The sequence below is a fragment of the Oenanthe melanoleuca genome, chromosome 27, assembly GCF_029582105.1.
Source record: "Oenanthe melanoleuca isolate GR-GAL-2019-014 chromosome 27, OMel1.0, whole genome shotgun sequence".
Lineage (NCBI taxonomy): Eukaryota > Metazoa > Chordata > Aves > Passeriformes > Muscicapidae > Oenanthe > Oenanthe melanoleuca.
The window spans coordinates 4386538-4402162 of record NC_079360.1 but is presented as its reverse complement, the minus strand read 5'-3'; the positions used below and the strand labels follow the sequence as shown (position 1 = coordinate 4402162).

Below are 15625 nucleotides of genomic sequence, written 5' to 3'. Positions count from 1 at the left end.
TCCATCACCAGCTGTTAAACCAGGTGGGGCAGTGACCCTGATCTCCTGGCACATATTATCTGCTAATGGGCAGCTTTAAACCAGCTGGGGCATCATCTTTATCTTTCCATGATCCACCCTTCCTGCAGGAGATATCTTCTGTTAATGGGCCAAGTGTTAAACCAGGTGAGCAGTGATCCTTATCTCTGTGGGGATATCTCCTGTTAATGGGTCATCTTTAAAACCAGCTGGGACAATCATCTTTATCTTCCCACAGCCCATCCTCCCTCCAGGAGATATCTCCTGTTCATGGCCAGTGAGTCCCAGTGCATGACTGATAAAATTCCATCATCCCACTGGGAGATGCTCCAGCCAGGGGAGGAGCCAAACATTTCCTACCCAGATAAAAACTGAGATTTGGGACAGCAAGTTTCATCTTTCCACTGGATTCCAGAGGAAAGCCAGAGCTTTCCACATCATCCCTGGAGCTTCAGAGGAAACTGCACCTTCTCCAGGAGCACTGCTCCAGCTGAACCACATCTGCCACTGCAGGAGGATGCAGCCACCATTGAATGGGACTGTGCCAACACCCTGACTGACTGACGGGTGTCAGCTTGGATTCTGACTCTGGCAGGGTTTGGGATTGTTCTTTGGAATACTGCATTTCTATTTTAATTTTCCTAGTAAACAACTGTTATTCCTAATTCCCCTATCTTTGCCTGAGAGCCCCTTAATTTCAAAATTATAACAATTTGGAGGGCGGAGGTTTACATTCTCCATTTCAAAGAGAATCTCCTGCCTTTATTGGTAGACACCTGTCCTTAAACCAGGACAGACCCCACCCCTCTCTCTCACCTGGTCTCCGTGTCCTTGGCCGGACCGGGCGAACCGAACCCCGAGAGCGGCCGCTCTTGGCCGGGACCGGGGAACAGCTCGGGGGGCCCGGACGAGCTGGGATTGCGCGTTTTGCCCACAGGGCCGTCCATGAAGACCGAAGAGCAGGAATCCTTGCGGAAGGACTGCCGGACAGGCGAGGAGCGGCTGGGTGGGCCCGAGTAGGGGCTGTGCGGGCTCTGCCCGGGCTCCACCATCTTCTGCGGGGACGAGGGCGGCATTCGGAAACCCAAGCCGGGCCCGTACGTGTCGCTGTAGATGGGCGCGTTGGGTTTGTACAAACCGTCCTCCAGCTCCGTCTGCAGCGCCGCCGCCGAGTAGGTGCTGAGCGACCTCACCGAACCCCTCTTGTAGAGCCCCCCCGAGTAGCCGAACGGGTCGCCCCCCATGCCCGCCAGCGACTGCGTGGAGGTGATGCTGAGCCGCCCTTCGTGCACCATCCCGTAGGGATCGGCGTACAGCCCCTCGTTCTTCACCAGCACCACGTTCTTGCCCGCCAGGTCCTCGTCCGGCTTCACGTCGCGGCGTTCCAGGATGGCGCTGGGGCTCGGCGACACGCCCGGCGCCGGCGGGAGGCTGGACAGGCGCTCGCCGTGGTGGACGGGGCTACCGGCGTAGGAGGGAGGGCGAGCGCCGCTGTAGGACATGCGGGAGCGGGATGGCGACGAGGACTGGAGCACGGGAGGAGGGGAGCCCGAGGCCAGGTGGGAGGCTGGGGAGATGTTGTTGAGGCGGCGTGTGGGAGAGGATTCCCGGGATGTGTAGACCATGTCCCGCTGTGGGAATGGGGCACAGGAGAGGGGGGGTGGTCAGGATGGAAGGAGCCCTGCCCTGCTCTGCCCCTCTGTGGATGATTCAGATACTCCTTCAGGAAAATCATCCCTTAGATAAGAAATCATTCCTTAGGGTGACTCGTGCTAGAGAAACATTCCTGTGATTCCGTGATTCCTGTGATTTCTCTGATTTCTCTGATTTCTCTGATTTCTCTGATTTCTCTGATTTCTGTGGTTCTATGATTTCTGCGGTTCTATGATTTCTGTGATTTCTGTGATTTCAGTGATTTTTCTGATTTCTGTGATTGCGTGATTCTGTGTGTGATTCCTGTGATTTCTGTGATTTCTGTGATTGTGTGATTCTGTGTGTGATTTCTGTGATTTCTGTGGTTTCTCTGATTTCTCTGATTTATGTGTTTGTGTGATTCTGTGTGCGATTTCTGTGATTTCACAGATTTCTGTGATTGTGTGTGTGATATATATAATTTATGTGATCTCTGTGATTTATGCGATTTATGTGGTTTCTGTGATTCAGTGATTTCTCGGACATCTGTGATTGTGTGATTCTGTGTGTGATTTCTGTGATCCCTGTGATTTCTGTGATTCTGTGATTTATCCGATTTCTCTGATTCCTGTGATTTCATGATTCTGTGATTTTAGTGATTGTGCAATTTCTGTGAATGTGATTTCTGTGATTCCTGTGATTTCTGTGATTTTGGGATTTCTCTGATTTCTCTGATTTCATGATTCTGTGATTTCTGTGATTATGTGATTTCTGTGATTTTTCTGATTTCTCTGATTTCTCTGATTCCTGTGATTTTATGATTCTGTGATTTCTGTGAATGTGATTTCTGTGATTTCTGTTACTCCTGTGATTTCTGTGATTTCTGTGATTTCTGTGATTTCTGTGATTCCTGTGATTTCTGCGATTCTGCAAATCCCAGCCAGCAACGGGGCGATTTATCCTGATCATTTATCCTGATGATAATAATGATGATAATCCAAACCCCACACAATTCCCTCTCTGCTTCTTTCTCCCCTCCCTGCTCCCACGTGTCCCCTCTCACCCTCAGGTCTCCGTTGCTGATGTGCGAGGCTGGGAACGAGGCGTAGAGCGGCTCTTTCCGGTAAATTTTAATGATGCTTCTATCCTGGATATCTCTGGAAGCAAAAAACAGCGCCTGAACACCCCCAAAACCCCACCACCCAATTTTTCCTCCATCCCTCACATCCCCTGGATTTAAAAACCACCCCGGGGGTGGGATTGGAGCCCTCCCTGCTCACCGGACATCCTCCAGCTCGTAGAAAACGTTGCGGGACTCGTCCTTGATGAGGATGGCGGTGTTGGGGGATTTGAGCATGCCCATGGTGAGCTTCTGCGGGAACATGTGCACGATGAGGGCGTGCAGGGTGTCCATGCTGCTGATCTCGTGCGTGATGTGCACCCGCCGCGTCTCGTCCCCGAACTGCAGGAACAGCACCCCTGGGAGCACGGGGAGCACGCGCCCGGTCAGCGGCGCTCGTCACACCGGGGGGGGGTGCGCCCAAAAAAAAAAGGGGTGGGGGAGATCTGGACACACAACGTTGTCAGGGTGATGGTGGAAGGCTCTGGGGCACCCCAAAAAAGAAGATTTGGGGGAGCTCTGGACACCCAATTTCACCCTGGTGATAGTGGAAATCTTTGGGGCACCTCATAAAGAAGATTTGGGGGAGATCTGGACACCCAACTTTGCCCTGGTGATGGTGGAAGGCTCTGGGGCACCCCAAAAAAGAAGATTTGGGGGAGATCTGGACACCCAACCTTGTGCTGGTGATGGTGGAAGGCTCTGGGGTACCCCAAAAAAATGGGCTGGGGGATGTCTGGACACCCAATTTCGCCCTGGTGATGGTGGAAGGTTTTTGGGTACCCAAAAAAAAAGAGTTGGGGAGCTCTGGACACCCAGTCTTGCCCTGGTGATGGTGGAAGGCTCTGGGGTACCCCAAAAAAAAAAGGTGTGGGGGAGATCTGGACACCCAACATTGTCAGGGTGATGGTGAAAGGCTCTGGGGCACCCCCAAAAAAATGGGCTGGGGGATGTCTGGACACCCAATTTCACCCTGGTGATAGTAGAAATCTTTGGGGCACCTCATAAAGAAGATTTGGGGGAGATCTGGACACCCAACTTTGCCCTGGTGAGGGTGGAAGGCTCTGGGGCACCCCAAAAAAGAAGATTTGGGGGAGCTCTGGACACCCAACCTTGTGCTGGTGATGGTGGAAGGCTCTGGGGTACCCCAAAAAAATGGGCTGGGGGATGTCTGGACACCCAATTTCACCCTGGTGATGGTGGAAGGCTCTGGGGCACCCCAAAAAAAGATTTGGGGGAGATCTGGACAACCAACTTTGCCCCTGGTGAGGGTGGAAGGCTCTGGGGCACCCCAAAAAAAATGGGCTAGGGGATGTCTGGACACCCAATTTCACCCTGGTGATGGTGGAAAGTTTTAGGGCACCCCATAAAGAAGATTTGGGGGAGCTCTGGACACCCAACCTTGTGCTGGTGATAGTTGAAGGCTCTGGGGCACCCCAAAAAGAAGATTTAGGGATGTTTGGACACCCAGCTTTGCCCTAGTGAGGGTGGAAGGCTTTGGGGCACCCCAAAAAAGAAGATTTGGGGGAGCTCTGGACACCCAACATTGTCAGGGTGAGGGGAGGTGTTCCTAGAGCACCCAAAAAAAAGGGGTGGGGGAGATCTGGACACCCAAATTCACCCTGGTGATGGTGGAAGGTTTTTGGGTACCCAAAAAAACCAGTTGGGGATGTCTGGACACCCAACTTTGCCCTGGTGATGGTGGAAGGCTCTGGGGCACCCAAAAAAAAAGATTTGGGAGGTATCTGGCCACTCAACCTTGCCCTAGTGATGGTGGAAAGTTCTGGGTACCCCAAAAATGAGTTGGGGGATGTCTGGACACCCAACCTTGCCCTGGTGATGGTGGAAGGCTCTGGGGCACCCCAAAAAGAAGATTTGGGGGATGTCTGGACACCCAGCTTCACCCTGGTGAGGGTGGAAGGTTTTTGAGTACCCCAAAACTAAGATGTAGGGGAACTCTGGACACCCAGCTTCACTCTGGTGATGGTGGAAGGCTCTGGGGCACCCCAAAAAAGAAGATTTGGGGGAGCTTTGCACACCCAACATTGTCAGGGTGAGGGGAGGTGTTCCTAGAGCACCCAAAAAAAAGGGGTGGGGGAGATCTGGACACCCAAATTCACCCTGGTGATGGTGGAAGGTTTTTGGGTACCCAAAAAAAACAGTTGGGGATGTCTGGACACCCAGCCTTGCCCTGGTGATGGTGGAAAGTTCTGGGTACCCCAAAAATGAGTTGGGGGATGTCTGGACACCCAACCTTGCCCTGGTGATGGTGGAAGGCTCTGGGGCACCCCAAAAAGAAGATTTGGGGGATGTCTGGACACCCAGCTTCACCCTGGTGAGGGTGGAAGGTTTTTGGGTACCCCAAAACTAAGATGTAGGGGAACTCTGGACACCCAGCTTCACCCTGGTGATGGTAGAAGGCTTTGAGGCACCCCAAAAAAGAAGATTTGGGGGACCTCTGGACACCCAACATTGTCAGGGTGAGGGGAGGTGTTCCTAGAGCACCCAAAAAAAGGGGTGGGGGAGATCTGGACACCCAAATTCACCCTGGTGATGGTGGAAGGTTTTTGGGTACCCAAAAAAACCAGTTGGGGATGTCTGGACGCCCAACCTTGTCCTGGTGATGGTGGAAGGCTCTGGGGCACCCCAAAAAGAAGATCTGGGGGAGCTCTGGACGCCCAGCCTTGTCCTGGTGATGGTGGAAGGCTCTGGGGCACCCCAAAAAGATTTGGGGATGTCTGGACCCCCAACCTTGCCCTGCTGAAGGTGGATCAGTCAGAGGCACCCAAAAGAAGGGGGTGAGGAATCTCTGGCCACCCAACCGCACCCTGGTGAAGGTTTTTGGGCACCCAAAAAAAGAGTTGGGGAACTTCTGCCCACCCAACCTTTCCCTCCTGATGATCACTCCTCCCCTGGGCCGCTCCTCCCGCCCTTTGGGGTGTTTTTGGGGTCGCTAGGAGCCGAGGGCTCCCCGTGGCCGCGGGGTTTTGGGTGGGGGGTACCTGGGGAGCGCAGCTTGGTCTGGCTGGCGGAGCGCGCCAGGGGCAGGCTCTGGCGGAACCGGTTCATCCTGCTGAAGCCCAGCGGCAGCTCCGCCTCCGACATGGTCTCCAGGGACTCGGCCGAGGCGAAGGAGAGCTTGGCTTGGTCGGCCAGGCCAGGCTGGGAGCCCTGGGAGTGCCGGGAGCTGCGGGTCTGCAACGGGAGAGGGGACAGGTCAGGGGGACACCATGGGGGACAGGTCAGGGGGACACGATGGGGACAGGTCAGGGGGACACGATGGGGACAGGGATGGGGGAAATGATGGGGACAGGTCAGGGGGACAGGGAGCCCTGGGAATGCCAGGAGCCCCTGGTCTGGAACGGGAGAGGGGACAGGTCAGGGGGACACCATGGGGACAGGTCAGGGGGACACCATGGGGACAGGGATGGGGGAACACTATAGGGACAGGGATGGGGGAAATGATGGGGACAGGTCAGGGGGACAGGGATGGGGGGACAGGGATGGGGACAGGTCAGGGGGACACCATAAGGACAGCGATGGGGGACACGATGGGGACAGGTCAGGGGGACACCATGGGGACAGGGATGGGGGAACACTATAGGGACAGGGATGGGGGACACGATGGGGACAGGTCAGGGGGACAGGGAGCCCTGGGAATGCCAGGAGCCCCTGGTCTGGAACGGGAGAGGGGACAGGTCAGGGGGACACCATGGGGGACAGGGATGGGGACAGGGATGGGGGACAGGGATGGGGGACGGGACAGGGATGGGGACAGGGATGGGGACAGGGATGGGGGGACAGGGATGGGGGGACAGGGATGGGGGACAGGACAGGGATGGGGGACAGGGATGGGGGACAGGGATGGGGAACATGATGGGGACAGCGATGGGGGGACAGGTCAGAGGGACAGGACAGGGATGGGGGGACAGGACAGGGATGGGGAACACGATGGGGACAGGGATGGGGGACAGGGATGGGGGGGACAGGGATGGGGGACAGGGGTTCTATCCCATATCCAAGAGGGCTCCATCCTCATCCAGGGAGGCTTCATCACATCCATGGGTGCTCTATCCCATTTCCAGAGATCCTCCATCCCTCATCCCAGGATCTGCCATATCCAGGCATGCCCCATCCCCATCCCAGAATGCTCTATCCTGTATCCAGGGATCCTCCATCACTCATCCCAGAAATGCTCCATTCCATATCAAGGAAAGCTCCATCCCTATCCCAATTATGCTCTATCCCATATCCAGGGATCCTCCATCACTCATCCCAGGTTCAGCCTCATCCAGTGATGCTCTATCCCATATCCAGGGGGTTTCTACCCACATCCAAGGATGCTCCATCCCCATCCCAGAAATGCTCCATCCCATATCCAGGAATGCTCCATCCCATATCCAGGAATGCTCCATCCCATATCCAAGGATGCTCCATCCCATATCCAAGGATGCTCCATTCTCATCCAGGGATCCTCCATCCCTCATCCCAGGTTCAGCCTCACCCAGAGATGCTCTATCCTCATCCAAGGACAATCCATCCCCATCCCAGAAAGCTCCATCCCATATCCAGGGATGCTCCATCCCCATCCCAGGAATCCTCTATCCCATATCCAGAAATGCTCTATCCCATATCCAGGGAGGCTCTATCCTCATCCAAGGACAATCCATCCCCATCCCAGAAAGCTCCATCCCATATCCAGGGATGCTCTATCCCCATCCCAGGATGCTCCATCCCATATCCAAGCCCCCTCCATCCCACACTCCCAGCCGAGCTCAGGATCTCACTTGCTCCCCCCTGCCATCCCCCATGCCGGCTCTGCCTCCCAAATCCCCCTCTCCCAGCACAGTCCCCATTCCCAATCCCACCCCTGTCCAGGAGGAACCTTCCCAGCACCATCCCAGAGCTCCTGTTGGGTTGATGTGGCCAGAAATGTGAATTCTGTCACATCTGCTGAAGGGTGGGGCAGTGACCCTGATCTCCTGGCACATATTATCTGCTAATGGGCATCTCTAAACCAGCTGGGCAATCATCTTTATCTTTCCATGATCCATCCTTCCTGCAGGAGATATCTCCTGTTAATGGGCCAGGTGTTAAACCAGGTGAGCAGCGATCCTTATCTCTGTGGGGATATCTCCTGTTAATGGGTCAGGTGTTAAAAACCAGGTGAGCAGTGATCCTTATCTCTGTGGGGATATCTCCTGTTAATGGGCCAGGTGTTAAAAACCAGCTGGGCAATCATCTTTATCTTCCCACAGCCCATCCTCCCTCCAGGAGATATCTCCTGTTCATGGCCAGTGAGTCCCAGGGCATGACTGATAAAATTCCATCATCCCACTGGGAGATGCTCCACCCAGGGGAGGAGCCAAACATTTCCTACCCAGATAAAAACTGAGATTTGGGACAGCAAGTTTCATCTTCCCACTGGACTCCAGAGGAAAACCAGAGCTTTCCACATCATCCCTGGAGCTTCAGAGGAACCTGCACCTTCTCCAGGAGCACTGCTCCAGCTGAACCACATCTGCCACTGCAGGAGGATGCAGCCACCATTGAATGGGACTGTGCCAACACCCTGACTGACTGACGGGTGTCAGCTTGGATTCTGACTCTGGCAGGGTTTGGGATTGTTCTTTGGAATACTGCATTTCTATTTTAATTTTAACTGTTATTCCTAATTCCCCTATCTTTGCCTGAGAGCCCCTTAATTTCAAAATTATAATAATAATTTGGAAGGAGGGGGTTTACATTCTCCATTTCAAAGAGAAGTTTCTGCCTTTATTGGCAGACACCTGTCCCTAAACCAGGACAGTTACACATCCATTATTCCCCTCCCTAAATCCTAAACACCCCGCTCTTTTTGGAATCAAAGCATGAGAAGTTTTATGGCCCTGATGCCTTCGGGTCTGGAGCAGGCAGAATTTAATTTTCCAGCTCATGGAAAATTTAAAAAATTCCTTTCGCTGCCAGAGGGCGTGGAAAATGAGGATTTTTGGCACAAATTCGTGGCTATCCCCAGCTCTGCTGCCTGTTGATAACCCCCCAAAAATCCCAGCCTGGATTTTTCAGCCACTTGTTGAAGGTTGGCAAATCCAGCAGAGGGAACAAAGAGCTCCCGAGTGTGGAAAATGAGAGCAGCTCTATTTTGAGATGGGGAAAAAAAAGGGACAAAAAAAAAAAAAAAAAAAAAAAAAAAAAGAATGAAATCAATATGAAATGATAACAGCCATCATCGCCTTTTAAATGAGACATTAATTGGAAGATTTAATTAATCCTGTGAGGCGGGGTTTGGGAGGAACTTGAAATGTTCTCGCCGTTGTTAATTGCTGGAAAATTGACTGCTGGGTCTGGTTGTTGTTGTTGGAGCACAAAGAGCCCTGGCAGAGATTCACACCCGGCGAGGGACGGACCCAAAAATTCCTATTCCCATCCTTGGGGATGTGGGGAGCAGCTCTGGCCCCTTGGGGGGTGATTTTGGGGTGCACAAGGTGGGTTTTTGGGTGCACAAGGTGGGTTTTGGGGCACAAAACGTGAATTTTGGGGTGCACAAGGTGGGTTTGGGGACAAAAAAGGCGGATTTTGGGGTGCAAAAGGTGGATTTTGGGGTGCACAAGGTGGATTGTGGGGTGCACAAGGTGGGTTTGGGGGCAAAAAAGGGGGGATTTGGGGGCACAAAATGTGGATTTTGGGGCATAAAAGGTGGATTTTGGGGTGTAGAAGGTGGATTTTGAGGGTGTAAAAGGTGGATTTTGGGGTGCACAAGGCGGATTTTGGGGTGTAGAAGGGAGATTTTGGGGCACAAAGGGTGGATTTTAGGGGCAAAAATGGTGGATTTTGGGGTGCACAAGGTGGGTTTGGAGGTGCAGAAAGTGGATTTTGGGGTGTAGAAGGTGGGTTTTTGGGGTGTAGCAGGTGGATTTTGGGGTGCACAAGGTGGATTTTGGGGTGTAGAAAATAGATTTTGGGGTGCACCAGGTGGATTTTTGGGGTGCACCAGGTGGATTTTGGGGCTCCCTGTCCCCAAGGCTGTGATTTCTGGGTGTCCTGCTGGGGGTTTGGGGTGATGTTGACCCAGGTCCCCCCAAATCCTCCCAATCCCCACACCCTGGGGTGTCCCTGCCCTGTCCCAAAAACCCCCCTGTAGCTGTTTTTTGGATCCCATTCTAAATCCATCCCTCCTTCCCCCAGTCCCATCCCCAAACCCCCAACTCCCACATCCTGGGGGTGTCCCTGCCCTGTCCCAAAAATCCCGCTGTCCCTGCCCCTATTTCCATTCTCTGGGATCCCACTCTGTCCTAAATCCATCCATCCATCCATCCATCCATCCATCCATCCATCCATCCATCCATCCATCCATCCCTTCCACTTCCCACCCAAAATCCCCCAAATTCTCACACTCTGGGGGTGACACCTGCCCTTTTCCAGGTGAGCCCAGCACCCCCTGTCCCTGTCCTGTTCCCATTCTCTGAGATCTCATCCTGCCCTAAATCCATCCCTGCATCCATCCATCCATCCATCCATCCATCCATCCACCATCCATCCCTTCATCCCTTCCACTCCCCACCCCAAAATCCCCCCAATGCCCAAAATCCCCCCAGTGTCACCCCAGGGCTGTCACCTGCCCTGTCCCAGGTGGTCCCAGCCCCCCGTGCCCTGCAGCTGCCCCCCAGAACCGGAGCTCACCCGCTGTGGATAATTCATGCAATCAGTCAAACCATGAAAAAAAAAAATAAATAAAACAACAAGAGGAAAAAAAAAAAAAAAAAAAAAAACCAAACCCCAAAGGAGACAGGATGGGAGTTAATGGATTTTTAGCCCGGGAGGGACCGTTCTGCCCTGATGCTCTCACAATGTGCTGTCCCCAGAAATGTCACCAGAACGGGGACAGAGCCAGCCCAGCCCCCCTTCCCTAAACCAGAGATGGGCACAGGACCCCTCAAATGGGCACAGAACCCCCAAAGATGGCATAGGACCCCCCCAAATAGGCACTGAACCCCCCGGATGGGCACAGGATCCACCAGATAGACACAGAACCCCCTCAAATAGACATAGAACCCCCCCAGACGGGCACAGGACCCCCTAGATGGGCACAGAACCCCTCAAATGGGCACAGGATCCACCAGATGGGCACAGAACCTTCCAGATGGGCACAGGACCCCCAAAGATGGGCACAGGACCCCCAAAGATGGGCACAGGACCTTCCACATGGGGACAGGACCCCCCAAATGGGCACAGAACACCCCCAGATGGGCACAGAACCCCCAAAGATGGGCACAGAACCTCTCAAATGTGCACAGGACCCACCCAGATGGGCACAGAAACCCCCAAAAATGGGCATAGAATCCCCTCAAATAGACATAGAACCCCCCCAAATGGGCACAGGACCCCCAAAGATGAGCACAGGACCCACCCAGATGAGCACAGGACCCTCTCAAATAGACACAGAACACCCCCAAATAGGTACAGAACACCCCCAGATGGGCACAGGACCCCTCAGATGGGCACAGAATCCCCCAAAAATGGGCACAGAACCTTCCAGATGGGCACAGGACCCTCACATATCCCAGACTTGCGTGGTAGGGACAGAATTCCCAGTTTTATGGGAATTCCAAAGTCAATTCCATGGAAATTGCAGGCATGGGAATTGAGATACCCGGAGAGAGCAAATAACCTGCTCAAGGAGGGGACAAAACCTGCTCGGGGAGGGGACAAAACCTGCTCAGGGAGGGGACAGAACCCTCTCAGAGAGGGGACAAAACCTGCTGAGAGAGGGGACAGAACCCGCTCAGAGAGGGGACAAAACCTGCACAGGGAGGGGAAAAAACCTGCTGAGAGAGGTGACAAAACCTGCACTGAGAGGGGACAAAACCTGCACTGAGAGGGGACAAAATCTGCTTAAAGAGGGGACAGAACCTGCACAGGGAGGGGACAAAACCTGCTCAGGGAGGGGACAAAACCTGCACAGAGAGGGGACAAAACCTGCACAAGGAGGGGACAAAACCTGCTCGGGGAGGGGACAAAACCTGCTGAGAGAGGGGACAGAACCCGCTCAGAGAGGGGACAAAACCTGCTGAGAGAGGGGACAAAACCTGCTCAGAGAGGGGACAAAACCTGCTCGGGGAGGGGACAAAACCTGCTCGGGGAGGGGACAATTGCTGCGACCTTGGCGTCCAGCAGAGCATTAATTCCCGGGAAATTTGTTTTTTATGGCTCTGCCTGGCTGCTGGCTTCTCCTCCTGCCCTTGGGTGATGCATTAAAGGACACCTCGACCCCCTCTCGTGCTGTCCCTGCCACCCCCGGGGTGTCCCCGCTGCCCCCCCTCCCTGCCATGGTCACCCCAAAAGTGGCACCAGGGTGAGCCCGTGCCCGTCCTTGTGGAATTCCTGATTTTTTTTTTGGGGGGGTTCTGATCGTGCCTTGAGGGTGGCACCTGTCACTCGTGTCACCCCTGCCCCACCCAGGCACGCAGGGGACAATTCCCAATTGGGAATCGCTCCCTAAAACCATAAAAACCTCACCCCCCGAAATTTTGATCCCGACAAGAAATCCTTTAATCCGGGTTTCTGCATCCCCAAAATTCCCCTCGGACACCGAGACCAATCCCTGCGGGGTCTGAGCCCACCCTGGTGGCACTGAAAGGTGGAGGGAGGGGACAGGGAGGGGACATCGCGCTCCTGTCCCCGAATTTCCCGCCCAAACCGGGAATCCTGGAGCTTGGATGGTGGAATTCCCGGCTGGGAATTCCAGCAGGGAAAATTTGGGATAGGGAGTGAGGGAGGAAATGGGAAGAATTCCCAAATTCCAGCAGGGTCAGGAACATCTCCAGAGCCTCTGGAAAAGGATGGGAGAAGAATTCCCAAATTCCAGCAGGGCCAGGAGCATCTCCAGAGCCTCTGGAAAAGGATGGGAGAAGAATTCCCAAATTCCAGCAGGGACAGGAGCGTCCCCAGAGCCTCTGGAAGAGGAAATGGGAAGAATTCCCAAATTCCAGCAGGGACAGGAGCGTCCCCAGAGCCTCTGGAGGAGGGAACAGAGTCCAGAATGGGAATAATGGGAAAAAAATCCCAAATTCCAGCAGAATCGAGAGCATCCCCAGCCCCTCTGGAGAAGGCAACAAAGACGGGAATGGGAATAATAGGAAGAATTCCCAATTCCAGCAGGGACAGGAGCGTCCCCAGAGCCTCTGGAGAAGGAAATGGGAAGAATTCCCAAATTCCAGCAGGGACAGGAGCGTCCCCAGAGCCTCTGGAAGATGCGGGGGAAAGAATTCCTGATTCAGGTGGGGACAAGAACATCCCCAGAGCCTCTGGAGGAGGGAACAGAGCCCGGAATGCGAATAAAGGGAAAAAAAAATCCCAAATTCCAGCAGGGACAGGATCATCCCCATCCCCTCCCACTCTCCCTGGGATCTTTATATAAAAGCAGCGGGATGGGGAACGGAGGGAGACTCGGGTTTTGTTGTTTTTTCTTTTTTTCTCTCTTTCCTTTTGTCTCCCCAGAGCTAAAAAAAGCCGCGCTGGGGAGATTCTTTGAGCTCCTAAAAAGCCCCGACGGCCCCTCCGCCGTCAGCAGCGCCGTTATCTCAGCCTGGAGAGAGAGAAGGACGCTCCTCATCCTCTCATCCTCATCCTCTCATCCTCATCCCCTCATCTTCATCCTCATCCTCTCATCCTCATCCTCTCATCCTCATCCTCATCCTCTCATCCTCTTCTTCATCCTCATCCTCATCCTCTCATCCTCATCCTCATCCTCATCCTCTCATCCTCATTCCCATCCTCATCCTCATCCACTCATCTTCATCCTTTCATCCTCATCCTCTCTTCTTCATCCTCTGATCCTCATCCTCTCTTCTTCATCCTCATTCTCATCCTCATCCTCATCCCCTCATCCTGATCCTCATCCCCTCATCCTTGTCCTCGTCCTCTCATCCTCATCCTCTCTTCTTCATCCTCCTCCCCTCATCCTCATCCCTTCATCCTCACCCTCATCTTCATCCTCATCCCCTCATCTCCATCCTCATCTTCATCCCCATCCTCATCCTCCACGCCCCTCTCCCGAATTCTGGGACCGTGGGATGCTCGGAGGGCAGCAGGGAAGGATCCGAGGACCCGGCGGATTTTTGGGAACCCGTGAAAGGATCCCCGTGGGATCGGGGACAAGCGGGGGACGGGGAGGGGGACAGGGGGTCAGGAGAGGGACAGAGCAGGTGGCAGCAGCTCTGGAGCTCCCACAGGTCACTGCAAAGCAGAGAGGAGGGAAAAAAATCCAAAAAAAAATGTGTGGGGAAGGAATCCAGCCACGGGATGGAGCAGCTGATCCCAAATTCCCGGAGCAGAAACAGAGGGAGATGTGAGCCTGCCGGGGACAGACGGACAGAGGGGACAGAGGGACAGGGGGACAGAGGGACAGAGGGTTTGTCCCAACCCCACAGGCTCCGAGGGCTGCGCTGGATCCATCCCAAGGGAAAAATGGGGAAAAAGTCGCTCCTGCCCGACCCAATCCCAAAAAAAAAAAAAAAAACAAAAAACAAAAAACAAAAAAAAAAAAAAAAAAAAAAAAAAAAAAAAAAAAAAAAAAAAAAAACGGGGAAAAAACGGGTCCTGCCCGATCCCATCCCAAATTAAAAACGGGTCCTGCTCAACCTCATCCCAAATTAAAAACGGGTCCTGTCCGACCCTATCCCAAAAACAGAACGGGGAAAAAGTCGCTCCTGCCCGACCTTATCCCAAAGAAATAAATGGGGGGAAAACGGGTCCTGCCCGATCCCATTCCAAAGAAAAAATGGGGAAAAAGCGGGCCCTGCCCGACCCCATCCCAAAGAAATAAACGAGTCCTGCCCGATCCCATGCCAAGGAAAAAAAAATGAGGAAAAAGTCGGTCCTGCCTGACCTTAACCCAAAGAAAAAAATGGGGGAAAAACGAATCCTGCCCGATCCCATCCCAAATTAAAAACGGGTCCTGCCCGACCCCATCCAAAAGAAAAAAAGTGGGGGAAAAACGGATCCTGCCTGATCCCATTCCAAAGAAAAAACGGGGAAAAAAACGGGTCCTGCCCGACCCTATTCCAAATTAAAAACGGGTCCTGCCCTGTCCCATCCCAAATTAAAAGCGGGTCCTGCCCGACCCCATCCCAAGGAAAAAAAATGAGGAAAAGTCGGTCCTGCCCGACCTCATCCCAAAGAAATAAATGGGAAAAAACAGGTCCTGCTCTGTCCCATCCCAAGGAACAAAAATGAGGAAAAATTCGATGGTGCCCGACCCCATCCCAAAGAAATAAACGCACGAACCCCCGCGCCCTCCAGGAACACCCAGACACCCCAAAATCGCATCCCATGGGCACGGAGGGTGTTCCGGAGAGCCCTGCCAGGTCCTGGCAGCTCCCGGCAGCTCCTGGAAGGTCCTGGCAGGTCCTGGAAGACCCTGGCAGGTCCTGGCAGCTCCTGAAAAGTTCTGGCAGGTCCTGGCAGCTCCTGAAAAGTCCTGGCAAGTCCTGGCAGGTCCTAGCAAGTCCTGGCAGGTTCTGGAAGACCCTGGAAGGTCCTGGCAGTTCCTGACAGGTCCTGGCAGGTATGGAAGGTCCTGAAAGACCCTGGAAGACTCTGGCAGGTCCTGATAGATCCTGGCTGTTCCTGGCAGGTCCTGGAAGACCCTGGCAGGTCCTGGCAGTTCCTGGCAGGTCCTGGAAGACCCTGGTAGATCCTAGCAGTTCCTGGCAGCTCCTGGCAGTTCCTGGCAGGTCCTAGCAAGTCCTGGCAGCTCCTGGCAGTCCCATCCCCTCGGCGGCTCCTCCCCAGGCCGGGATAAAGGAGCGAGCCCCGCAATCCCCGGGAACAGCTGGCCCGGCGCTGGCCCGGCCC

At 54.0% G+C, this 15625-nt stretch overlaps 1 protein-coding gene across 1 annotated transcript in view; it reads right to left on the bottom strand.

Annotated features, from left to right (window-relative positions):
- SRCIN1 (SRC kinase signaling inhibitor 1) overlaps positions 1-15625 on the bottom strand; it is a 73715-nt gene that overhangs the window by 24450 nt on the left and 33640 nt on the right. The window contains exons 4-7 of the mRNA XM_056512255.1: positions 5773-5965; positions 2931-3129; positions 2714-2807; positions 835-1649 (exon numbers count right to left, since the gene is read on the bottom strand). Of these exons, the coding sequence (XP_056368230.1) occupies positions 835-1649; positions 2714-2807; positions 2931-3129; positions 5773-5965 (1301 nt within the window). The remainder of the gene's footprint in view (positions 1-834; positions 1650-2713; positions 2808-2930; positions 3130-5772; positions 5966-15625) is intronic.